This window comes from Mustelus asterias, chromosome 21 (assembly GCF_964213995.1).
Source record: "Mustelus asterias chromosome 21, sMusAst1.hap1.1, whole genome shotgun sequence".
In the NCBI taxonomy this organism is placed as follows: Eukaryota; Metazoa; Chordata; class Chondrichthyes; order Carcharhiniformes; family Triakidae; genus Mustelus; species Mustelus asterias.
Window position 1 is genome coordinate 32,353,491 of NC_135821.1, and position 25,454 is coordinate 32,378,944.

Below are 25,454 nucleotides of genomic sequence, written 5' to 3' on the forward strand. Positions count from 1 at the left end.
TAGAAATAATAAATGAACCCACAATGTGTTTACCCTATTCCTTATAAGTGATTGGTGTTTTTATATAATTATAACACATATCATTCTGGTGAATCTATGCTGCACTCCCTCCAAGGCGAGTATATCCTTCCTGAAGCTCTAGATGACTGTAATATGACTTCCTCACTGGATGTGTTCCTGCTTATAAACTTCACACTAATGCACTCATTCTCCATGCACTGGTTCCCTCTGCTTACTCTGTCCTCTGTGTTTTATTACAGGGATTACCAGGCATCGATGGCAAGGATGGCACCCCTGGGGTTCCTGGTATGAAGGTATTTAATGGTAAAAAGTTTAGACTTAGCTTGGGGATAGTTTCATTCCTCACTGGAGTTTAGGACCATAATGCTGAAGCTTGGGAGGTCTGCTTAAAGCAACGGCCCACTGGTATCCCACATGCACAAGCATATGCACACGCATGCATGTGATGGTTTGGACCCCTGGATGGTGAAATGCCGAGGACCGCGTCGGGGACAATGTTACTCTTACGGACCGGACAGTCCCTGCTTCAAATCTCAGCTTTTAATGAATGGATATATCTTGGTATTAACTCCAGTAAATCTCTGTGCACAGCGGTTCAAGAAAGAAAGAGCTTGCATTTATATAGTATCTTTCACACCCTCAGGTCATCCCAAAGCACCTTACAACCAGTGAAATACTTTTGAGGTGCAGTCATTGTTATAATGTAGGAAACAGTATAGACAGAGCAAGGTCCCACAAATTGTAATGTGATAATGACCAGCTAAACTGTTTTACAGTGATACCGTTTGAGGGGTAAATATTGACCAGGACACTGGGAGAACGCTTTGTTCAACGGCACCATTTTATCCCATCCAAAGGGTCTCATTTCAATCTGCATTCTGAAAAACAACACCTCAGACAGTGCAGTGCTCCCTCAATGCTGCAACAAAGCTGTTAGAGACAGGAGGGAGACAAACTATTTTTTTCCTCTCATCAACTGTCCATAAGCAGCAGGTGTTTTGAATTATTATTAAAATATGCTGTGACCGCACGCACGCACACACGAGGTTCTACAACTATGGATTGTAATAGTTCAAGGACCACAGAAATGGAGATCAGTTTAGGTGATTTTGAGAGTGAGAAATCAAAGCCTAGACGGTGTTTCCTTTGTGATGGAGTTCAGCCCTGAATTCAATCCAAAAGTTTCTGATTCGAGAAAGCAACACAAATATTCTCGAAATGAATGATGCTGCAGAACAATGGGCTTTCTGTGCTTAGACTGTTTGACAGGTGTTGATCAGAGACTTCTAAAAATCAAGCAGGCTTCAAGGAATTGAGAGATAGTAATTGACTGCTTGCTCAGCTGGGTGGGTGGAGTCCTTTCTAGTTGATGAAATAGCAATATGCGTCTGAGGCCAAAGATATAATGTCTAAAAGATCAAGGGCTTGGGTCTTCTGACATAGCTATTAATGGTTAACTGCAGCTGAACAATCCGTTTCTGTGCTTCTGGCTAGAATTTCATTGTTGCCTCAATGGTTTCCTTTTGAAATGTACCTGGACAATCCCAGGTATGAAATGAGTCTGTTAGCAGCTCTTTCGGTACATTGAGGTTCAATCTCTCTCTTTTCTTCTAGTTCAGGTTGGGGGTCAATTTGTCTGCACTTTTTCTGTTTTTGTTGATTACAGGAGGTAGAGGTGGGTGGGGGGAGGTGGAAGGGGGAGAATGGCTGTTCAATAAGGTGTGAGGTTCAACAGGTTGAGAGAAGAATTATTTTGTCCTTGAAACTCCTGGCGGTAGCTTCCAGAACAAAAAGCTAGCCCTGTGGTCATGTGACTTGTGACAGCCATCTTTTTTTTGGTTGAGCAGAAAGTCAATTTTTTAAAACATAGCAAAAGTATAACATTTTGGATTTCTTTTCAATTACATGGACCCAACAAAGTGTTGGCTTAGATTATGTGCTCGTGTTTCTGCAATGGAAAAATTTACTCATGTATTTCGCTGTCGGCTATTAGGCACAGCAGATCACTGCACTCCCCTCTGGCAATTTACGTATTCGATCAAACTGAAGCTACAAACTGTCAGACACGATTCTAAAAGCAAGAAATAGGAGCAGGAGTAGATCAAATCGTCCCTTGGGCCTGCTCTGCCATTCAATCCCATTACGACTGATCTTTCCACTTTCCTATTCAATCCCCATGTCCATGGATTCCTTGGGTCTAGAAATCTGTCCATCTCACTCCTGAATATACTCAACTTCAGAATTTCCAGAGTCTTTAGGGTAGAGAACTTCAAAGATTCAGAACTCTGAGTGAAGAAATTCCTCCTCAACTCTATCCTAAATGCTCTGTCCCATCATTCTAGACTTTCTAACCAAGGGAAACAGCCTGTCAGCATCTGCCATGTTAAATTCCTGATGTGGAGATGCCGGCGTTGGACTGGGGTAAGCACAGTAAGAAGTCTCACAACACCAGGTTAAAGTCCAACAGGTTTATTTGGTAGCACAAGCTTTTGGAGCGCTGCTCCTTCATCAGGTAAGTGGGAGTTCTGTTCACAAACAGGGCATATAAAGACACAAACTCAATTTAAAAAATAATGGTTGGAATGCGAGTCTTTACAGGAATCAAGTCTTAAAGGTACAGACAATGTGAGTGGAAAGAGGGTTAAGCACAGGTTAAAGAGACATGTATTGTCCCCAGCTAGGACAGTTGGTGAGATTTTGCAAGCCCAGGCAAGTCGTGGGGGTTACAGATAGTGTGACATGAAAGGATGTCCCGAGGCATGGTACATTGGGGAGACCATGCAGACAATGGATGAATGAACACCGCTCAACAATCATCAGGCAGGAGTGTTCTCTTCCTGTTGGGGAACACTTCAGCGGTCATGGGCATTCAGCCTCTAATCTTCGGGTAAGCGTTCTCCAAGGTGGCCCTCATGACACACGACAACGCAGAGTCGCTGAGCAGAAACTGATAGCCAAGTTCCGCACACATGAGGACGGCCTCAACCGGAATCTTGGGCTCATGTCACACGATCTGTAACCCCCACGACTTGCCTGGGCTTGCAAACTCTCACTAACTGTCCTGGCTGGAAACAATACACATCTCTTTAACCTGTGCTTAACCCTCTCTCCACTCACATTGTCTGTACCTTTAAGACTTGATTACCTGTAAAGATTTGCATTCCAACCATTATTTTGTAAATTGAGTTTGTGTCTTTATATGCCCTGTTTGTGAACAGAACTCCCACTCACCTGATGAAGGAGCAGTGCTGTGAAAGCTTGTGGCTTTTGCTACCAAATAAACCTGTTGGACTTTAACCTGGTGTTGTGAGATTTCTTACTATGTTAAATTCCCACAGAATCTCATACATTTCAGTGAGATCATCTTTCACTTTTGTGAACTGCAGAGAGGATAGGCCCAATCTACTCAATATCTCGACAAAGGACAAACATCTCAACTCGTGCAGGAACCAATCTAGTGAATCTTCACTTTATCACCTTCAAGGTGAGTATATTCTTGCACAGATAAGGAAACCGAGAGTATGCACAACACCCTAGATGTGATCTCAGAAAAGACCGATGTAATGTAACAAGACTTCCTTATTCTTGTACTCAAATCCCCTGGCAATAAAGGTCAATATGCCATTAGCCTTCCAAACACGTTAATGTCACCAACTTTCTGTGCTTATTGTATGAGGACACCCAAACATTTTTAAGCATTTAATAGTTTATCACCACTTAAAAATATTCTGCTTTTCAACTCTCCCTACTGCAATAAATAACCTCATATTTCACTATGTTATACTCCATCTCCACTCTTTGGTCCACTTACTCCAACTGCTTACATCCCTTTGCAGATGCCTTGGCCTGTAGCTACCTTGCTCCTCAGCATCAGAATAGGGGGTTATCTCAAAGATGAGTTGGGGAATCTCTCTCAGACGTTCCCTGATAAGGGGTTACACAGCAATTATCCGGCAGGGCTAACTCCACCTGGACAATTGCGCTGGATCAGGAAACGTCCGACAAAGCGATTTAAATCGCTAACTTTGGATGGAAGTGCCAACATTACACCAATAGTTGCTTTCAAAGAATTTGAAGAACAAAAATTGCTTCTAATTTCAGGGTTACTATTTTAAACACCTAGACTGAGCCCACATGGACCAAACCCCCTTCCAAAATGAGGACCCTACACTTCCCTACTAATCAACCCCCAGTGGATTTTCAATATAAACACACACACGCACACACACAGAGTCACGCACAAAGACACTTCCTGATCAATGTGAACACACAAAACACACACACACCTACACAGTAATACACACACACACAGTAACACACAGTCACGCACATACACAGTCTCACACAGACACAATAACACACATGCACGCACACACAGTAACACACACAGTAACACACATGGACACACAGTAAAACACACAGTAACACACACTCTCACACACACAGTAACACGCAGACACACACACTTCCTGATCAATGTGAAGACCCACACACAGTAACACACACAGTCACACACACATACACAATAACACACACACACGTACGTACACGCAGTAACACACACGAACACACAGTAACACACATACACACGCGCACACAGTAAAACACACACACACACTTCCTGATCAATGTGGAGACCCTCACGCACGCACACGCATGCACACGCACACACACGCCGCACACGCACACACACACACGCATGCACACTCACTAACGCATGCACACTCACTAACGCATGCACATTAACGCATGCACATTAACGCATGCACACTAACGCATGCACACTCACTAACACATGCACATTAACGCAATCACACTCATGCACGCAATCACACTCACGCACGCAATCACACTCACGCACGCAATCACACTCACGCGCACGCACACTCACGCGCAAGCACGCACGCACGCACACACGCACGCGCATGCACGCACGCACACTCACGCACACTCACGCACACTCACGCACACTCGCGCACACACGCGCACACTCACGCACACTCACGCACACACTCACTCACTCACTCACTCACTCACTCACTCACTCACTCACTCACTCACACGCACACACGCATGCACACATGCACATTAACACACACACACACATGCACGCACACTCACGCACACTAACACACACACACACACTCTCTCACTCTCACTCTCTACTGGACCAATGTGAAAGCACGCCCTGTTTTTGATCAATGTTGTCCTTTGCTGACTGGTGGAAAAACCTGATTGAATGTAGAAGCTACAATTTTAAACTCTGTCAATTCCTTCTGCAAAGTGGCTGACAAACAATTGTGAGCAGTTTACAGACAGTATTTGCGCTGCCTCCCTCACTGTTTGTACATGTTTTCTAGATATTTCTGACTAAAGTCTACAAGTTGAGGCCTTCCCAGTTACCCACTGACAGAACCTTTCATGTAAGGAGTCTCAGAGCAGAGAGTATCAATCAGGGTATAGATTACAAAAGCAGAGAGGTCATGATGGAGTTGTATAGAATTTTGGTGAGGCCACAGCTGGAGTACAGCATGCAATTCTGGTCGCCACATTATAGGAAGGATGTAAATGCACTGGAGGGGGTGCAGAGGAGATTTACCAGAATGATGTCTGGGATGGAGCATTTAAGTTATAAAGGGAGGTTGGATAGGCTTGGGTTGTTTTCTCTGGAGCAGAGAAGATTGAGGGGCGACCTGATTGAGATGTTCAAGATTATGAGGGGCATGGAGAGAGTGGATCGGGAGCAGCTGTTCCTCTTAGTTGAAAGGTCAGTTATGAGGGGGCACAAGTTAAAAGTGAGAGGCAGGAGGTTTAGGGGGGATTTGAGGAGAAACATTTTTACCCAGACGGTGGTGACAGTCTGGAATGCGCTGCCTGGGAGGGTGGTGGAGGCGGAATGCCTCACATCCTTTATAAAGTACCTGGGTGAGTACTTGGCACGCCATTACATTCAAGGCTATGGACCAAATGCTGGCAAGTGGGATTAGATGGGCAGGTCAGGGCCCATCATGCGTCGATGCAGACTCGATGGGCCAAAGGGCCTCTTCTGCACTGTCGTATTCTGTAATTCTGATTTGGATTCTGTGAATGTTTATAGAATAAACCCTAGCAAGAGCAACTAGGGATGGCCAAAGGCCCACATCCAAAAATGAATGAGAAATAATCAATCTTAGTCAAAGTTGGCTCAGTGTCTTTGGGTTAAAGAGATGAAGGATCAGCCTGCTCCCTATCATTGTTCATTGAATACCACCTGCAAGTGTGGGTGAGGACAGGACTCCCCTTGGCTTTGAGCTCCCTACCCGATCCAGAATAAAGAAATACACATAAAAAATACCCCCTGAGGTGAGGTTCTGTCTTCTCCTTAGGCACCTCTCAGAATCGAGGATGACTTACTTCCGCTCCGGTGAGTTTCTGAGCTTATAGCTTTGGGAGGGAAGATTCTCGTGCAAATGAACCAGAAAGGGAAATCGCTGGGAAAGTTCCGATTGGACCAATGACCTGATCGCTGTCAACCCTAGCTAGTGGTTGTACCATGAGGGCGGATTCAAGTCCCAGACAAGAGACTGAAGTGCATAATCATGTATTGACAGTCCTGTACAGCACTGGGGCAATGCTGCACTTTTGGAAGTGCCAATGAGATGTTAGCCTGGTGCCCTGTCGGCCTCTCAGGTGGATATTTGAAGAACAGCAGGTGAGTTCTCCTCAGTGTCCTGGCTAATATTTATCCCTCAGCCAATCATTACTGGTCATCATCACATTATTGTTTGTGGGATCTTGTTTTGCATAAATTTGCTGTCAATGTTTCCCTACATTTCAATAATGACTATAGTTCAAAGAGGATTTAATTAACTGCTTTGAGATGCCCAGAGTTTGTGAAAAGCACAATAAAAATGCATGTTCTTTCATTCTGTTGATTAAAATCATCACCACATTTGATGTTCAGTGGTCTGAGTTCCATCCCTTTGTTGTAAAGACAATTGGACATCTTTTGAATCCATATTAAAGAGATGTTGTTCCCATTCATTTACTCTACAGAAAAGAGAGGGAGAGAACGAGAGTTGAAACCGGTCCTCACTGAACTGTACAAAGTATTAAATAAAGAAAATAAATTTCAATCCTTCAAAGTTAGCAGGGCCAGTCAACATACCATGGAATTAGTAAGAAAGGGGATTGTGGTGAACATTTTTGAAAACCAGGTAAGGTCACGGGGTTGTAGATGAGTGGAGTTCAGGATGGAGCGGGAAGTGAGTTGGAGTACTTTAAAGTTGAGTGTAAAGAGGCAAATAATCTTTTCTAACTGTGATTTATCTCTTAAATTCTTACAAACTGATTGGTTCAAAATGGTTTCTTGTTCCAAGAGAGAAGGACCAGAGTAATGCTCTGTTAGTATCCTCAAGAAAAGGTGACGTGGTAATGAGAGTGGTTAATTCACTGCCATTTCTCTTCCAGGAACGCCTATCTTGAAGAAGTACTGTTCTTCTCTCTGATGGGATTTCCTTTTGTCTTTTTTACGATGTTCACCTTCATTGCTTTCCATTTCCCTCTTTGTATTTGACAAGGTGTTTACCAAATCTCACTTCCTTAGACACAGTTCCTTCCTCAGTGACTGTCTCCATCTCCAACTCACCCCATGTGGATTCCAACTCAAGTTCCATTCCTCATGCTTTGTATCTGCCCAGGATGACCGGAATCTCCGGGATATACTGCTGTTCTCGCCGCACTCTGAGATCTACATTCAGTGCCATGTGCTGCTATGTGTACACTCAATACCTCTTTCCTGCAGCACTGACTCACCTTCTCTCAAAGCTGTGCTTGCCCCCAGTTCCATTTTATTTTTTGTCTCATCCGATGCCTTAACAAGAAGCTTTTTCTCTTCCTTTCAGGTTAAGGAATACAAGCTCCTTACATAACACTAATGCCCATCCGAAACCCTGTACACCATCCCATCCCTCTAACCCCGGTCTTTCTTTAATCCCAGTCCTTGCCATGCATTCACTATCCCCTCTGACCTGCTCCTCCCTGATACTCAACATTCTGTACTCAGTGAAAGATTCAGTTTCATCCCCTTCTATCTCCACCTCAGTGAACTTTGGGCTTGGCACGATGCTAAACTCTTCTTCCGTTACCTCTGTCTTCGTGCTCACTTCTTTGGGCAGGAGTCTTTCCCCCTGTTCATTAGATCCTTTCACCCACCTCCAGTGTTCTCCCTCAACCTCAATCCCTCCCTCTGGCCTCTGACCTGCTCCTGATCTTTTCATCGAGAACTGTCAGTGTGACATCGGCTGTTTCAATTTCTCTGCTCCTCTCACCGACTCCAACCTGTCTCCCTCTGAACTTGCTGCACTCCATTCTCTTAGGTCCAACCCTGAGCTTATGATCAAATCTGCTGAAAAGAGTGGTGCTGTTGTTATCTGGTGTACTGACCTCCACCTCGCAGAGGTTGAGCGGCAACTCTCAGACGCTTCCTCCTACCTTCCCCGGACCATGGGCCCACCACTGAACATCAAGGCATTGTTTCCAGGACTGTCGCTGATCTCATCTCCTCTGGAGATCTTCCCTTCACAGCTTCCAACCTCAGTCTCCTGAACAGTCCACTTTTACCTCCTTCCCAAATCCACACCAGGATTGCCCTGGTAGACCCGTGGTATCAGCCTGTTTCTGCCCCATGAAACTTGATTCCATCCTCTCTCTCCTTGTCCAGTCTCTTCCTTGCTTCATTCTGGATTCCTCTGATGCTCTACATCGTATCCACAATTTCCAATTTCCTGCCCCTAACCATCTGCTCTTCACTATCGATATCTGAATCCTCGAAACCTCCATCCCCACCAGGAGGATCTCAAGGCTCTTCATTTCCTCCCTGAGCAGAGACTGGAAAACTCCACACCCTCCATCTCTCTCTCCTCCACCTGGTTGAACTTGATCTGTCATTCAATAATTTCTCCTTTAACTTCGCTCACTTCCTGCTTATAAAAGGTGTGGCTATGGTAACCCACATGGGCCCCAGTTATACCTGTCTTTTTGTGTGTTATGTGAAAGACTCCTTGTTCCAGTCCTGCTCAGGCCCATTCCCATAACTCTTTTTCCATTACATCAATGACTTCATGCTCATGCTTCATGCTCTCATCTGGATCTGGAAACATTTATCTATTTTGCTTCCAATCTCCATCCCTCTCTCACCTTCACATAGTTTATCTCCGAAACTTCCCTTCCCTTCCTTGACCTCTCTGCCTCCATTTGCAGCGATAGACTGACCACCAATATTCATTACAAACCCATCAACTCCCACAGCTACCTCGACTACAGCTCCACACAGCCCACTCCCTTTAAGAACTCTATCCCATTCTCCCAGTTTCTCTGCCTCTGTCATATCTATTCGGTTGACGCCACCTTCGAAAATGGCACGATAACATATCTGCCTTTTCCCTTTACCAAAGTTTTCCTTCTCCCCACCTGTGGTTAACAGGACACTCAACCGTGTCCAACCTACCTCCTGCACCCCTGCCCTCACCCCTTCCCTTCCCTTCCAGAACTATGATAGGGTCCTCCTTGTCCTCACTTTTCACCCCACCAGCCTCAGCATTCAAAGGATCATCCTCCGCCAACTCCAGCATGATGCCACCATGAAACACACCTTCCCCTCATTCCTTTTGTCAGCATTCCACAGGGATCACTCTCTCAATGACACCATGGTCCACTCCTCCAACTCTACTGTATTTGCTGCTCCCAATGTGGTCTCCTATACATTGGGGAGACTAAACACAGACTGGGTGAACCCCTTTGCTGAACACCTTCGCTCAGTTCATCAGCATAAACCCAACCTTCCTGCCGCTTGCCATTTCAACTCACCACTTGCTCTCATGTCTGTTCACATCGTGTTCACATGTCCATCCTTAGCCTGTTGCAATGCTCCACAGTTGCATAACGTAAACTGGAGGAAGGACACTTCATGGTGACACAGTGGTTAGCTTTGCTGCTTCACAGCACCAGGGATCTGGGTTTAATTCCGGGCTTGGGTAACTGCCTGTGTGGAATTTGCACGTGTCTGTGTGAGCTTCCTCCGGTTTCCTCCCACAGTCCAAAGATGTGTGGGTTAGGTAGATTGGCCATGCTAAATTGCCCCAAAGTGTCAGGGAGATTAGCAGGATAAATATGGGGAGGTGATGGCCTAGTGACATTATTGCTGGACTATTAATCCAGAAACTGAACTAAAGTTCTGGAGACCCAGGTTCGAATCCCGTCACGGCAGAGGGTAGAATTTGAATTCAATAAAAAAAATCTGGAATTAAGAATCTATTAATGACCATGAAACCATTGTCGCTTGTCGGAAAAACCATCTGTTTCACTTTAGGGAAGAAAATCTACCGTTCTTACCTGGTCTGACCTACATGTGACTCCAGAGCCACAGCACTGTGGTTGACTCTCAACTGTCCTTCAAGGGCAACTAGGGATGGGCAATAAATGCTGGCCAGCCAGCGACACCCATGTCCCATGAATGAATAAATAAAGGTTAGGTTACGGGGATAGGTGGGTGCCCGGGTGGGATTGTGGTCAGTGTAGGCTCAATGGACTGAATGGCCTCCTTCTGTACTGTAGGGATTTTATGATTCTATGACTTTCCGATTTGGCATTTCATAGCCTTCTGGACTCCGTACTGAGTTTAAAAACTTTAGACTGTGACCTTTCTCCTCCATCTTGACCTCTTTTTAAAAAAAATCCAAAACATTTTTTTTCCAATGCAAACAACACCCCACCACCCCCTGCCTGCTGTGCCACTTTGTCTCACTTTGCTTTCACTGAACAATATTCTCCCTTTAACACATTCTGCTAATCTTACCTTTGTCACTATCAGCACCTTCTTAAGTTTTTTTAAAGTTTTTATTTATTATTGTCACAAGTGGACTTATATTAACACTGCAATGAAGTTACTGTGAAAATCGCCTAGTCGCCACACTTCGGCGCCTGTTCGGGTACACCGAGGGAGAATTTAGCACGGCCAAAACACCTAACCAGCACATCTTTGGACTGTGGGAGGAATCCAGAGCACATGGAGGAAGCCCACGCAGACACGGGGAGAACGTGCAAACTCCGTCCAGACAGTGATCCAAGGCCGGAATCGAACCTGGGTCCCTGGCGCTATGAGGCAGCAGTGCTAACCACTGTGCCACTATGCTGCCCACACTATAGCCCTTCACACTGCCATTAATACTACTTTAGTCTTGTACCCGATGCATCTTTGTTGTGTGATGTCCTGAGCTCCCATCTATCAGGGACCCGCTCTGCTCCAGCCACTCTACCCCCTCTGATACAGTATATAATCCATCACATTTCTTCCTCTCTTTATCTCTGAAAGACTCAGAACAGTAACTCAGCCCCTCTCTCCACAGATGCTGCCAGATCTGCTGAGTTTTTCCAGCATTTTGTTTTTACTTCTGATTTCCAGTATCTGCAGTATTTTGCTCTTATGTTTTTTATTGGTTTATCCCATTGGCAATGTGTCAAATGTTTGGGAGCTAACACAGTTGCACGAAGACAGTATCCCTTCATACAGTAACTGCAACCCTCAAAATGATTGAGGACAACGCAACAACAACAATGCAAGCTCCCTCCACTCACATACCCCATGAATGACATTGGATAATACACTGGACTGGAATGTTCTGATGTTGGGGATAAAGGAGAATGGAGAATATACGTTTGTGGAACACTGAATAAACTTCTCTTTATCATTCTTTCTCTGTAGGGAGAAATAGGAAGAGCTGGAATTCCAGGACCAGCTGGTCCCCAGGGAGGAGCTGTAAGTATCACCAAATATCTATTAATCCGACCCAAACCTACACAGAGGGGCAGAGGGGAAAGCGGGGCCTGTGGCGGGCAGATGTTCTGCGGTTGCAAGGGAAGGTGCCTTGGGAAGAGGATGAGGAGTTGGGAGTGATGGAGGAGTGGACCAGGGTGTCATAGAGGGAATGGTCCCTGAGGAATGCTGGTGGGGGGGGGGGGGGGGGGGGGGGACGAGGGGAAGATGTGTTCTGTGGTGGCATCATGCTGGAGTTGGCGGAGGATGATCCTTTAAATGCAGAGTCTGGTGGGGTAAAAAGTGAGGACAAGGGGGACCCTATCATGGCTCTGGGAGGAAGGGTGAGGGCAGAGGTGCAGGAGACAGGTTGGACACTGAGTGTCCTGTTAACCACAGATGGGGGTGAAGGAAAATCTTGGTAAAGGAAAAAGGCAGATATGTCACGAGTGCCATTTTCGAAGGTGGCATCATTCGAACAGATATGACAGAGGCAGAGAAACTGGGAGAATGGGAACTAACTTTATTCACCAATCGATTTTCACAGTAAAGTCGCAGTTTTCCCACTTTGTTTTCTGAAAGTTTTGGGAATTGGGGATCTGGCCAGTGGGTGGATTACAACAGGTTTATTTATTTGAGGAAAGCTAACTAAGGGCATTGATGAATGGGGATGAGGAAGCGATGAAAATAAAGTTTGTTCGGGAAGACTGGTACCAGGAAACATGGCGCCCAATGTAGACGGAATTGGTAGCAGTAAATTTCCAGCGTTAGCTCTCACTCTTGGGTTGTGTAGGCATGTGGAAATGAGAACAATATGTGGACTACCCACATTTCCCACATCCAGCAAATGGAAATATGTAATGGAACCGAGATGGATAGCACAACATAGTCATGCTGCTGAAACTGGCCTCAATATTCCAGGGCTAAGGAACAGGGAAGAACACTGAAGGTGCCTGCCCAGAGTCACTATCCTACAAAGATAGCTCTGAAGTGCTGTGTATCGATGTGTTTGCGTGACTCGATTGCTATCAGAGGTAAAACCTCGGCTGTTGAAAAAATTATTCAGCAGATAATATCAGAAAAAGTGACTACAAAGCGATTAGATCATCGAAAAAATCCAGCACATTTACAAATACCGTACAAAGAAAAAAGGTGAGAGTCAACACCTTCAGGAACTGTCCGCCAGTGAGAGTCAGCACCTTCAGGAACTATATCCCAGTGAGAGTCAGCACCTTCAGGAACTGTTCCCCAGAGAGAGTCAGCACCTTCAGGAACTGTTCCCCAGAGAGAGTCAGCACCTTGAGGAACTGTATCACAATGGTACTCTGCACCTTGAGGAACTGTCCCCCAGTGAGAGACAGCACCTTCAGGAACTGTCCCCCAGTGCGAGTTAGTGCCTTCAGGAACTGTATCCCAGTGAGAGTCAGCACCTTCAGGAACTGTATTCCAGTGAGAGTCAGCACCTTCAGGAACTGTATTCCAGTGAGAGTCAACACCTTCAGGAACTGTCCCCGAGGGAGAGTCAGCACCTTCAGGAACTGTATTCCAGTGAGAGTCAGCACCTTCAGGAACTGTATCCCAGTGAGAGTCAACACCTTCAGGAACTGTCCCCAAGTGAGAGTCAACACCTTCAGGAACTGTCCCCCAGTGAGAGTCAGCACCTTCAGCAACTGTATCCCAGTGAGAGTCAGCACCTTCAGGAACTGTATCCCAGTGAGAGTCAGCACCTTCAGGAACTGTATCCCAGTGAGAGTCAGCACCTTCAGGGACTGTGTCCCAGTGAGAGTCAGCACCTTAAGGAACTGTATCTCAGTGAGAGTCAGCACCTTCAGGAACTGTATCTCAGTGAGAGTCAGCACCTTCAGGAACTGTCCCCCAGTGAGAGTCAGCAACTTCAGGAACTGTCCCCCAGTGAGAGTCAGCACCTTCAGGAACTGTCCCCCAGTGAGAGTCAGCACCTTCAGGAACTGTATTCCAGTGAGAGTCAGCACCTTCAGGAACTGTATCCCAGTGAGAGTCAGGATCTTCAGGAACTGTATCCCAGTGAGAGTCAGCACCTTCAGGAACTGTTCCCCTGTGAGAGTCAGCAGCTCCAAGAACTATCGCCCAGTTAGTGAGCACCTTCAGGAACTGTATCCCAATAAGACACAGCACCTTCAGGAACTGTCCCCCAGTGAGAGTCAATATCTTCAGGAATTCTCATCCAGTGAGAGTCAGCACCTTCAGGAACTATATCGCAGTGAGAATCAATACCTTCAGGAACTGTCGTCCAGTGAGAGTCAGCGCCTTGAGGAAGTGTCCCCCAGTGAGAGTCAGCACCTTCAGGAACTGTATCCCAGTGAGAGTCAACACCTTCAGGAACTGTCCCCGAGGGAGAGTCAGCACCTTCAGGAACTGTATTCCAGTGAGAGTCAGCACCTTCAGGAACTGTATCCCAGTGAGAGTCAACACCTTCAGGAACTGTCCCCAAGTGAGAGTCAACACCTTCAGGAACTGTCCCCCAGTGAGAGTCAGCACCTTCAGCAACTGTATCCCAGTGAAAGTCAGCACCTTCAGGAACTGTATCCCAGTGAGAGTCAGCACCTTCAGGAACTGTATCCCAGTGAGAGTCAGCACCTTCAGGAACTGTATCCCAGTGAGAGTCAGCACCTTCAGGGACTGTATCTCAGTGAGAGTCAGCACCTTCAGGAACTGTCCCCCAGTGAGAGTCAGCAACTTCAGGAACTGTCCCCCAGTGAGAGTCAGCACCTTCAGGAACTGTCCCCCAGTGAGAGTCAGCACCTTCAGGAACTGTATTCCAGTGAGAGTCAGCACCTTCAGGAACTGTATCCCAGTGAGAGTCAGCATCTTCAGGAACTGTATCCCAGTGAGAGTCAGCACCTTCAGGAACTGTTCCCCTGTGAGAGTCAGCAGCTCCAAGAACTATCGCCCAGTTAGTGAGCACCTTCAGGAACTGCATCCCAGTGAGAGGCAGCACTTTCAGGAACTGTTCACCAAAGAGAGTCAGCACCTTAAGGAACTGTATCTCAGTGAGAGTCAGCACCTTCAGGAACTGTATTCCAGTGAGAGTCAGCACCTTCAGGAACTGTATCCCAGTGAGAGTCAGCACCTTCAGGAACTGTATCCCAGTGAGAGTCAGCACCTTCAGGAACTGTATCCCAGTGAGAGTCAGCACCTTCAGGAACTGTATCTCAGTGAGAGTCAGCACCTTCAGGAACTGTATCTCAGTGAGAGTCAGCACCTTCAGGAACTGTCACCCAGTGAGAGTCAGCACCTTAAGGAACTGTTCCCCAGTGAGAGTCAGCAGCTCCAAGAACTATCGCCCAGTTAGTGAGCACCTTCAGGAACTGTATCCCAACAAGACTCAGCACCTTCAGGAACTGTCCCCCAGTGAGAGTCAATATCTTCAGAAATTCTCATCCAGTGAGAGTCAGCACCTTGAGGAACTGTATCGGAATGAGACGCAGGACCTTCAGGAACTATATCCCAGTGAGAATCAATACCTTCAGGAACTGTCGTCCAGTGAGAGTCAGCGCCTTGAGGAAGTGTCCCCCAGTGAGAGTCAGCACCGTCAGGAACTGTATCCCAGTGAGAGTCAGCACCTTCAGGAACTGTATCCCAGTGAGAGTCAGCACCTTCAGGAACTGTATCCCAGTGAGAGTCAGCACCTTCAGGAACTGTACCCCAGTGAGAGTCAGCACCTTCAGGAACTGTGTCCCAGTGAGAGACAGCACCTTCAGAAACTGTATCCCAGTGAGAGTCTAAACCTTCAGGAACTGTCCCCCAGTGAGAGTCAGCACCTTCCGGAACTATATCCCAGTGAGAGTCTAAACCTTGAGGAACTGTCCCCCAGTGAGAGTCAGCATCTTCAGGAACTGTATCCCAGTGAGAGTCAGCACCTTCAGGAACTGTATCCCAGTGAGAGTCAGCACCTTCAGGAACTGTATCCCAGTGAGAGTCAGCACCTTCAGGAACTGTATCTCAGTAAGAGTCAGCACCTTCAGGAACTGTCCCCCAGTGAGAGTCAGCACCTTCAGGAACTGTCCCCCAGTGAGAGTCAGCACCTTCAGGAACTGTCCCCCAGTGAGAGTCAGCACCTTCAGGAACTGTATTCCACTGGGAGTCAGCACGTTTAGGAACTGTATTCCACTGAGAGTCAGCACCTTCAGGAACTGTATCCCAGTGAGAGTCAGCACCTTCAGGAACTGTGTCCCAGTGAGAGTCAGCACCTTCAGGAACTGTATCCCAGTGAGAGTCAGCACCTTCAGGAACTGTATTCCACTGAGAGTCAGCACCTTCAGGAACTGTATTCCACTGAGAGTCAGCACCTTCAGGAACTGTATCCCAGTGAGAGTCAGCACCTTCAGGAACTGTATCCCAGTGAGAGTCAGCACCTTCAGGAACTGTATCTCAGTGAGAGTCAGCACCTTCAGGAACTGTCACCCAGTGAGAGTCAGCACCTTAAGGAACTGTCCCCCAGTGAGAGTCAGCACCTTCAGGAACTGTCCCCCAGTGAGAGTCAGCACCTTCAGGAACTGTCCCCCAGTGAGAGTCAGCACCTTCAGGAACTGTTCCCCAGTGAGAGTCAGCAGCTCCAAGTACTATCGCCCAGTTAGTGAGCACCTTCAGGAACTGTCCCCCAGTGAGAGTCAATATCTTCAGAAATTCTCATCCAGTGAGAGTCAGCACCTTGAGGAACTGTATCGGAATGAGACGCAGGACCTTCAGGAACTCTATCCCAGTGAGAATCAATACCTTCAGGAACTGTCGTCCAGTGAGAGTCAGCGCCTTGAGGAAGTGTCCCCCAGTGAGAGTCAGCACCTTCAGGAACTGTGTCCCAGTGAGAGTCAGCACCTTCAGGAACTGTATCCCAGTGAGAGTCAGCACCTTCAGGATCTGTATCCCAGTGAGAGACAGCACGTTCAGGAACTGTTCACCAAAGTGAGTCAGCACCTTAAGGAACTGTATCTCAGTGAGAGTCAGCACCTTCAGCAACTGTATCCCAGTGAGTGTCAGCACCTTCAGGAACTGTATCCCAGTGAGAGTCAGCACCTTCAGGAACTGTCACCCAGTGAGAGTCCGCACCTTCAGGAACAGTATCCCAGTGAGAGTCAGCACCTTCAGGAACTGTCCCCCAGTGAGAGGCAGCACCTTCAGGAACTGTATCCCAGTGAGAGTCAGCACCTTCAGGAACTGTATCCCAGTGAGAGTCAGCACCTTCAGGAACTGTCCCCCAGTGAGAGTCAGCACCTTCAGGAAACTGCATCCCAGTGAGAGTCAGCACCTTCAGGAACTGTATCCCAGTGAGCATCAGCACCTTCAGGAACTGTATCGGAATGAGACACAGGACCTTCAGGAACTGTAACCCAGTGAGAGTCAGCACCTTCAGGAACTGTCCCCCAGTGAGAGTCAGCACCTTCAGGAACTGTTCCCCAGTGAGAGTCAGCAGCTCCAAGTACTATCGCCCAGTTAGTGAGCACCTTCAGGAACTGTCCCCCAGTGAGAGTCAATATCTTCAGAAATTCTCATCCAGTGAGAGTCAGCACCTTGAGGAACTGTATCGGAATGAGACGCAGGACCTTCAGGAACTATATCCCAGTGAGAATCAATACCTTCAGGAACTGTCGTCCAGTGAGAGTCAGCGCCTTGAGGAAGTGTCCCCCAGTGAGAGTCAGCACCTTCAGGAACTGTGTCCCAGTGAGAATCAGCACCTTCAGGAACTGTATCCCAGTGAGAGTCAGCACCTTCAGGATCTGTATCCCAGTGAGAGACAGCACTTTCAGGAACTGTTCACCAAAGTGAGTCAGCACCTTAAGGAACTGTATCTCAGGGAGAGTCAGCACCTTCAGCAACTGTATCCCAGTGAGTGTCAGCACCTTCAGGAACTGTATCCCAGTGAGAGTCAGCACCTTCAGGAACTGTCACCCAGTGAGAGTCCGCACCTTCAGGAACAGTATCCCAGTGAGAGTCAGCACCTTCAGGAACTGTCCCCCAGTGAGAGGCAGCACCTTCAGGAACTGTATCCCAGTGAGAGTCAGCACCTTCCGGAACTATATCCCAGTGAGAGTCTAAACCTTGAGGAACTGTCCCCCAGTGAGAGTCAGCATCTTCAGGAACTGTATCCCAGTGAGAGTCAGCACCTTCAGGAACTGTATCCCAGTGAGAGTCAGCACCTTCAGGAACTGTATCCCAGTGAGAGTCAGCACCTTCAGGAACTGTATCTCAGTAAGAGTCAGCACCTTCAGGAACTGTCCCCCAGTGAGAGTCAGCACCTTCAGGAACTGTCCCCCAGTGAGAGTCAGCACCTTCAGGAACTGTCCCCCAGTGAGAGTCAGCACCTTCAGGAACTGTATTCCACTGGGAGTCAGCACGTTTAGGAACTGTATTCCACTGAGAGTCAGCACCTTCAGGAACTGTATCCCAGTGAGAGTCAGCACCTTCAGGAACTGTGTCCCAGTGAGAGTCAGCACCTTCAGGAACTGTATCCCAGTGAGAGTCAGCACCTTCAGGAACTGTATTCCACTGAGAGTCAGCACCTTCAGGAACTGTATTCCACTGAGAGTCAGCACCTTCAGGAACTGTATCCCAGTGAGAGTCAGCACCTTCAGGAACTGTATCCCAGTGAGAGTCAGCACCTTCAGGAACTGTAGCTCAGTGAGAGTCAGCACCTTCAGGAACTGTCACCCAGTGAGAGTCAGCACCTTAAGGAACTGTCCCCCAGTGAGAGTCAGCACCTTCAGGAACTGTCCCCCAGTGAGAGTCAGCACCTTCAGGAACTGTCCCCCAGTGAGAGTCAGCACCTTCAGGAACTGTTCCCCAGTGAGAGTCAGCAGCTCCAAGTACTATCGCCCAGTTAGTGAGCACCTTCAGGAACTGTCCCCCAGTGAGAGTCAATATCTTCAGAAATTCTCATCCAGTGAGAGTCAGCACCTTGAGGAACTGTATCGGAATGAGACGCAGGACCTTCAGGAACTATATCCCAGTGAGAATCAATACCTTCAGGAACTGTCGTCCAGTGAGAGTCAGCGCCTTGAGGAAGTGTCCCCCAGTGAGAGTCAGCACCTTCAGGAACTGTGTCCCAGTGAGAGTCAGCACCTTCAGGAACTGTATCCCAGTGAGAGTCAGCACCTTCAGGATCTGTATCCCAGTGAGAGACAGCAGTTTCAGGAACTGTTCACCAAAGTGAGTCAGCACCTTAAGGAACTGTATCTCAGTGAGAGTCAGCACCTTCAGCAACTGTATCCCAGTGAGTGTCAGCACCTTCAGGAACTGTATCCCAGTGAGAGTCAGCACCTTCAGGAACTGTCACCCAGTGAGAGTCCGCACCATCAGGAACAGTATCCCAGTGAGAGTCAGCACCTTCAGGAACTGTCCCCCAGTGAGAGGCAGCACCTTCAGGAACTGTATCCCAGTGAGAGTCAGCACCTTCAGGAACTGTATCCCAGTGAGAGTCAGCACCTTCAGGAACTGTCCCCCAGTGAGAGTCAGCACCTTCAGGAAACTGCATCCCAGTGAGAGTCAGCACCTTCAGGAACTGTATCCCAGTGAGCATCAGCACCTTCAGGAACTGTATCGGAATGAGACACAGGACCTTCAGGAACTGTATCCCAGTGAGAGTCAGCACCTTCAGGAACTGTCCCCCAGTGAGAGTCAGCACCTTCAGGAACTGTCCCCCAGTGAGAGTCAGCACCTTCAGGAACTGTATCCCAGTGAGAGTCAACACCTTCAGGAACTCTCCCCGAGTGAGAGTCAGCAACTTCAGGAACTGTATTCCAGTCAGAGTCAGAACCTTCAGGAACAGTACCCCAGTGAGAGTCAGCACCTTCAGGAACTGTATCCCAGTGAGAGTCAGCACCTTCAGGAACTGTATCCCAGTGAGAGTCAGCACCTTCAGGAACTGTCCCCCAGTGAGAGTCAGCACCTTCAGGAACTGTATCCCAGTGAGAGTCAGCACCTTCAGGAACTGTCCCCCACTGAGAGTCAGCACCTTCAGGAACTGTCACCCAGTGAGAGTCAGCACCTTCAGGAACTGTCCCGCAGTGAGAGTCAGCAACTTCACGAACTGTCCCCCAGTGAGAGTCAGCACCTTCAGGAACTGTCCCCCAGTGAGAGTCAGCACCTTCAGGAACTGTATCCCAGTGAGAGTCAGCAACTTCAGGAACTGTCCCCCAGTGAGAGTCAGCACCTTCAGGAACTGTCCCCCAGTGAGAGTCAATATCTTCAGGAATTCTCATCCAGTGAGAGTCAGCACCTTGTGGAACTGTATCGGAATGAGACGCAGGACCTTCAGGAACTATATCCCAGTGAGAATCAATACCTTCAGGAACTGTCGTCCTTTGAGAGTCAGCGCCTTGAGGAAGTGTCCCCCAGTGAGAGTCAGCACCTTCAGGAACTGTATCCCAGTGAGAGTCAGCACCTTCAGGAACTGTATCCCAGTGAGAGTCAGCACCTTCAGGAACTGTATCCCAGTGAGAGTCAGCACCTTCAGGAACAGTATCCCAGTGAGAGACAGCACTTTCAGGAACTGTTCACCAAAGTGAGTCAGCACCTTAAGGAACTGTATCTCAGTGAGAGTCAGCACCTTCAGGAACTGTATCCCAGTGAGTGTCAGCACCTTCAGGAACTGTATCCCAGTGAGAGTCAGCACCTTCAGGAACTGTCCCCCAGTGAGAGTCCGCACCTTCAGGAACGGTATCCCAGTGAGAGTCAGCACCTTCAGGAACTGTTCCCCAGTGAGAGGCAGCACCTTCAGGAACTGTATCCCAGTGAGAGTCAGCACCTTCAGGAACTGTATCCCAGTGAGAGTCAGCACCTTCAGGAACTGTCCCCCAGTGAGAGTCAGCACCTTCAGGAAACTGCATCCCAGTGAGAGTCAGCACCTTAAGGAACTGTATCGGAATGAGACACAGGACCTTCAGGAACTGTATCCCAGTGAGAGTCAGCACCTTCAGGAACTGTATCCCAGTGAGAGTCAGCACCTTCAGGAACTGTCCCCCAGTGAGAGTCAGCACCTTCAGGAACTGTCACCCAGTGAGAGTCAGCACCTTCATGAACTGTCCCCCAGTGAGAGTCAGCACCTTCAGGAACTGTCACCCAGTGAGAGTCAGCACCTTCAGGAACTGTCCCCCAGTGAGAGTCAGCAACTTCATGAACTGTCCCCCAGTGAGAGTCAGCACCTTCAGGAACTGTATTCCAGTGAGAGTCAGCACCTTCAGGAACTGTATCCCAGTGAGAGTCAGCATCTTCAAGAACTGTCCCCCAGTGAGAGTCAGCACCTTCAGGAACTATCACCCAGTTAGTGAGCACCTTCAGGAACTGTATCCCAAAAAGACTCAGCACCTTCAGGAACTGTCCCCCAGTGAGAGTCAATATCTTCAGGAATTCTCATCCAGTGAGAGTCAGCACCTTGAGGAACTGTATCGGAATGAGACGCAGGACCTTCAGGAACTATATCCCAGTGAGAATCAATACCTTCAGGAACTGTCGTCCAGTGAGAGTCAGCGCCTTGAGGAAGTATCCCCCAGTGAGAGTCAGCGCCTTGAGGAAGTATCCCCCAGTGAGAGTCAGCACCTTCAGGAACTGTATCCCAGTGAGAGTCAACACCTTCAGGAACTGTATCTCAGTAAGAGTCAGCACCTTCAGGAACTGTCCCCCAGTGAGAGTCAGCACCTTCAGGAACTGTATCTCAGTAAGTGTCAGCACCTTCAGGAACTGTCCCCCAGTGAGAGTCAGCACCTTCAGAAACTGTCCCCCAGTGAGAGTCAGCACCTTCAGGAACTGTATCCCAGTGAGAGTCAGCACCTTCAGGAACTGTATCTCAGTGAGAGTCAGCACCTTCAGGAACTGTCACCCAGTGAGAGTCAGCACCTTAAGGAACTGTCCCCCAGTGAGAGCACCTTCAGGAACTGTCCCCCAGTGAGAGTCAGCACCTTCAGGAACTGTCCCCCAGTGACAGTTAGCACCTTCAGGAACTGTATTCCAGTGAGAGTCAGCACCTTCAGGAACTGTATCCCAGCGAGAGTCAGCACCTTCAGGAACTGTTCCCCAGTGAGAGTCAGCAGCTCCAGGAACTATCGCCCAGTTAGTGAGCACCTTCAGGAACTATATCCCAATAAGCCTCAGCACCTTCAGGAACTGTCCCCCAGTGAGAGTCAATATCTTCAGGAAATCTCATCCAGTGAGAGTCAGCACCTTGAGGAACTGTATCGGAATGGGACGCAGGACCTTCAGGAACTATATCCCAGTGAGAATCAATACCTTCAGGAACTGTCGTCCAGTGAGAGTCAGCGCCTTGAGATAGTGTCCCCCAGTGTGAGTCAGCACCTTCAGGAACTGTATCCCAGTGAGAGTCAGCACCTTCAGGAACTGTATCCCAGTGAGAGTCAGCACCTTCAGGAACTGTATCCCAGTGAGAGACAGCACTTTCAGGAACTGTTCCCCTGTGAGAGTCAGCACCTTAAGGAAATGTATCTCAGTGAGAGTCAGCACCCTCAGGAACTGTATCCCAGTGAGAGTCAGCACCTTCAGGAACTGTATCCCAGTGAGAGTCAGCACCTTCAGGAACTGTCCCCCAGTGAGAGTCCGCACCTTCAGGAACGGTATCCCAGTGAGAGTCAGCACCTTGAGGAACTGTATCCCAGTGAGAGTCAGCACCTTCAGGAACTGTCCCCCAGTGAGAGTCAGCACCTTCAGGAAACTGCATCCCAGTGAGAGTCAGCACCTTCGAGAACTGTATCCCAGCGAGAGTCAGCACCTTCAGGAACTGTCCCCCAGTGAGAGTCAGCACCATAAGGAACTGTATCGGAATGAGACACAGGACCTTCAGGAACTATATCCCAGTGAGAATCTACACCTTCAAGAACTGTCATCCAGTGAGAGTCAGCGCCTTCAGGAACTGTCCCCCATTGCGGGTTAGTGCCTTCAGTAACTGTCCCCCAGTGAGAGTCAGCACCTTCAGGAACTGTCCCCCAGTGAGAGTCAGCACCTTCAGGATCTGTCCCCCAGTGAGAGTCAGCACCTTCAGGAACTGTCCCCCAGTGAGAGTCAGCACCTTCAGGAACTGTATCCAAGTGAGAGTCAACACTTCAGGAACTGTCCCCTCGTGAGAGTCAGCAACTTCAGGAAGTGTATTCCAGTGAGAGTCAGCACCTTCAGGAACTGTATCCCAGTGAGAGTCAGCACCTTCAGGAACTGTATCTCAGTGAGAGTCAGCACCTTCAGGAACTGTATCCCAGTGAGAGTCAGCACCTTCAGGAACTGTGTCCCAGTGAGAGACAGCACTTTCAGGAACTATATCCCAGTGAGAGTCTAAACCTTCAGGAACTGTATCCCAGCGAGAGTCAGCACCTTCAGGAACTGTTCCCCAGTGAGAGTCAGCAGCTCCAAGAACTATCGCCCAGTTAGTGAGCACCTTCAGGAACTATATCCCAATAAGCCTCAGCACCTTCAGGAACTGTATCCCAGTGAGAGTCAGCACCTTCAGGAACTGTATCTCAGTGAGAGTCAGCACCTTCAGGAACTGTATCCCAGTGAGAGTCAGCACCTTCAGGAACTGTGTCCCAGTGAGAGTCAGCACCTTCAGGAACTGTATCCCAGTGAGAGTCAGCACCTTCAGGAACTGTATCTCAGTGAGAGTCAGCACCTTCAGGAACTGTCCCCCAGTGAGAGTCAGCACCTTCAGGAACTGTCCCCCAGTGACAGTTAGCACCTTCAGGAACTGTATTCCAGTGAGAGTCAGCACCTTCAGGAACTGTATCCCAGCGAGAGTCAGCACCTTCAGGAACTGTTCCCCAGTGAGAGTCAGCAGCTCCAAGAACTATCGCCCAGTTAGTGAGCACCTTCAGGAACTATATCCCAATAAGCCTCAGCACCTTCAGGAACTGTCCCCCAGTGAGAGTCAGTACCTTCAGGAAATCTCATCCAGTGAGAGTCAGCACCTTGAGGAACTGTATCGGAATGGGACGCAGGACCTTCAGGAACTATATCCCAGTGAGAATCAATACCTTCAGGAACTGTCGTCCAGTGAGAGTCAGCGCCTTGAGATAGTGTCCCCCAGTGTGAGTCAGCACCTTCAGGAACTGTATCCCAGTGAGAGTCAGCACCTTCAGGAACTGTATCCCAGTGAGAGTCAGCACCTTCAGGAACTGTATCCCAGTGAGAGACAGCACTTTCAGGAACTGTTCCCCTGTGAGAGTCAGCACCTTAAGGAAATGTATCTCAGTGAGAGTCAGCACCCTCAGGAACTGTATCCCAGTGAGAGTCAGCACCTTCAGGAACTGTATCCCAGTGAGAGTCAGCACCTTCAGGAACTGTCCCCCAGTGAGAGTCCGCACCTTCAGGAACGGTATCCCAGTGAGAGTCAGCACCTTGAGGAACTGTATCCCAGTGAGAGTCAGCACCTTCAGGAACTGTCCCCCAGTGAGAGTCAGCACCTTCAGGAAACTGCATCCCAGTGAGAGTCAGCACCTTCGAGAACTGTATCCCAGCGAGAGTCAGCACCTTCAGGAACTGTCCCCCAGTGAGAGTCAGCACCATGAGGAACTGTATCGGAATGAGACACAGGACCTTCAGGAACTATATCCCAGTGAGAATCTACACCTTCAAGAACTGTCATCCAGTGAGAGTCAGCGCCTTCAGGAACTGTCCCCCATTGCGGGTTAGTGCCTTCAGTAACTGTCCCCCAGTGAGAGTCAGCACCTTCAGGAACTGTCCCCCAGTGAGAGTCAGCACCTTCAGGAACTGTCCCCCAGTGAGAGTCAGCACCTTCAGGAACTGTCCCCCAGTGAGAGTCAGCACCTTCAGGAACTGTATCCAAGTGAGAGTCAACACTTCAGGAACTGTCCCCTCGTGAGAGTCAGCAACTTCAGGAAGTGTATTCCAGTGAGAGTCAGCACCTTCAGGAACTGTATCCCAGTGAGAGTCAGCACCTTCAGGAACTGTATCCCAGTGAGAGTCAGCACCTTCAGGAACTGTATCCCACTGAGAATCAGGACCTTCAGGAACTGTTCCCCAGTGAGAGTCAGCACCTTCAGGAACTGTATCCCGGTGAGAGTCAGCACGTTCAGGAACTGGATCCCAGTGAGAATCAGCACTTTCTGGAACTGTGTCCCAGTGAGAGTCAGCACCTTCAGGAACTGTATCCCAGTGAGAGTCAATATCTTCAGGAACTGTATCCCACTGAGAATCAGGAACTTCAGGAACTGTTCCCCAGTGAGAGTCAGCACCTTCAGGAACTGTATTCCATTGAGAGTCAGCACCTTCAGGAACTGTATCCCAGTGAGAGTCAGCACCTTCAGGAACTGTATCCCAGTGAGAGTCAGCACCTTCAGGAACTGTATCCCAGTGGGAGTCGGCACCTTCAGGAACTGTATCCCAGTGAGAGTCTAAACCTTCAGGAACTGTCTCCCAGTGAGAGTCAGCACCTTCAGGAAGTGTACCCCAGTGAGAGTCAGCACCTTCAGGAAACTGTATCCCAGTGAGAGTCAGCACCTTAAGGAACTGTATCTCAGTGAGAGTCAGCACCTTCAGGAAACTGTATCCCAGTGAGAGTCAGCACCTTAAGGAACTGTATCTCAGTGAGAGTTAGCACCTTCAGAAACTGTATCCCAGTGAGAGTCTAAACCTTCAGGAACTGTGTCCCAGT

At 48.5% G+C, this 25,454-nt stretch overlaps 1 protein-coding gene across 1 annotated transcript in view; it reads left to right on the plus strand.

Moving 5' to 3' along the window:
* Window positions 1-25,454, plus strand: part of col9a2 (procollagen, type IX, alpha 2) — a 203,448-nt gene that overhangs the window by 80,569 nt on the left and 97,425 nt on the right. The window contains exons 18-19 of the mRNA XM_078237704.1: window positions 261-314; window positions 11,762-11,815. Of these exons, the coding sequence (XP_078093830.1) occupies window positions 261-314; window positions 11,762-11,815 (108 nt within the window). The remainder of the gene's footprint in view (window positions 1-260; window positions 315-11,761; window positions 11,816-25,454) is intronic.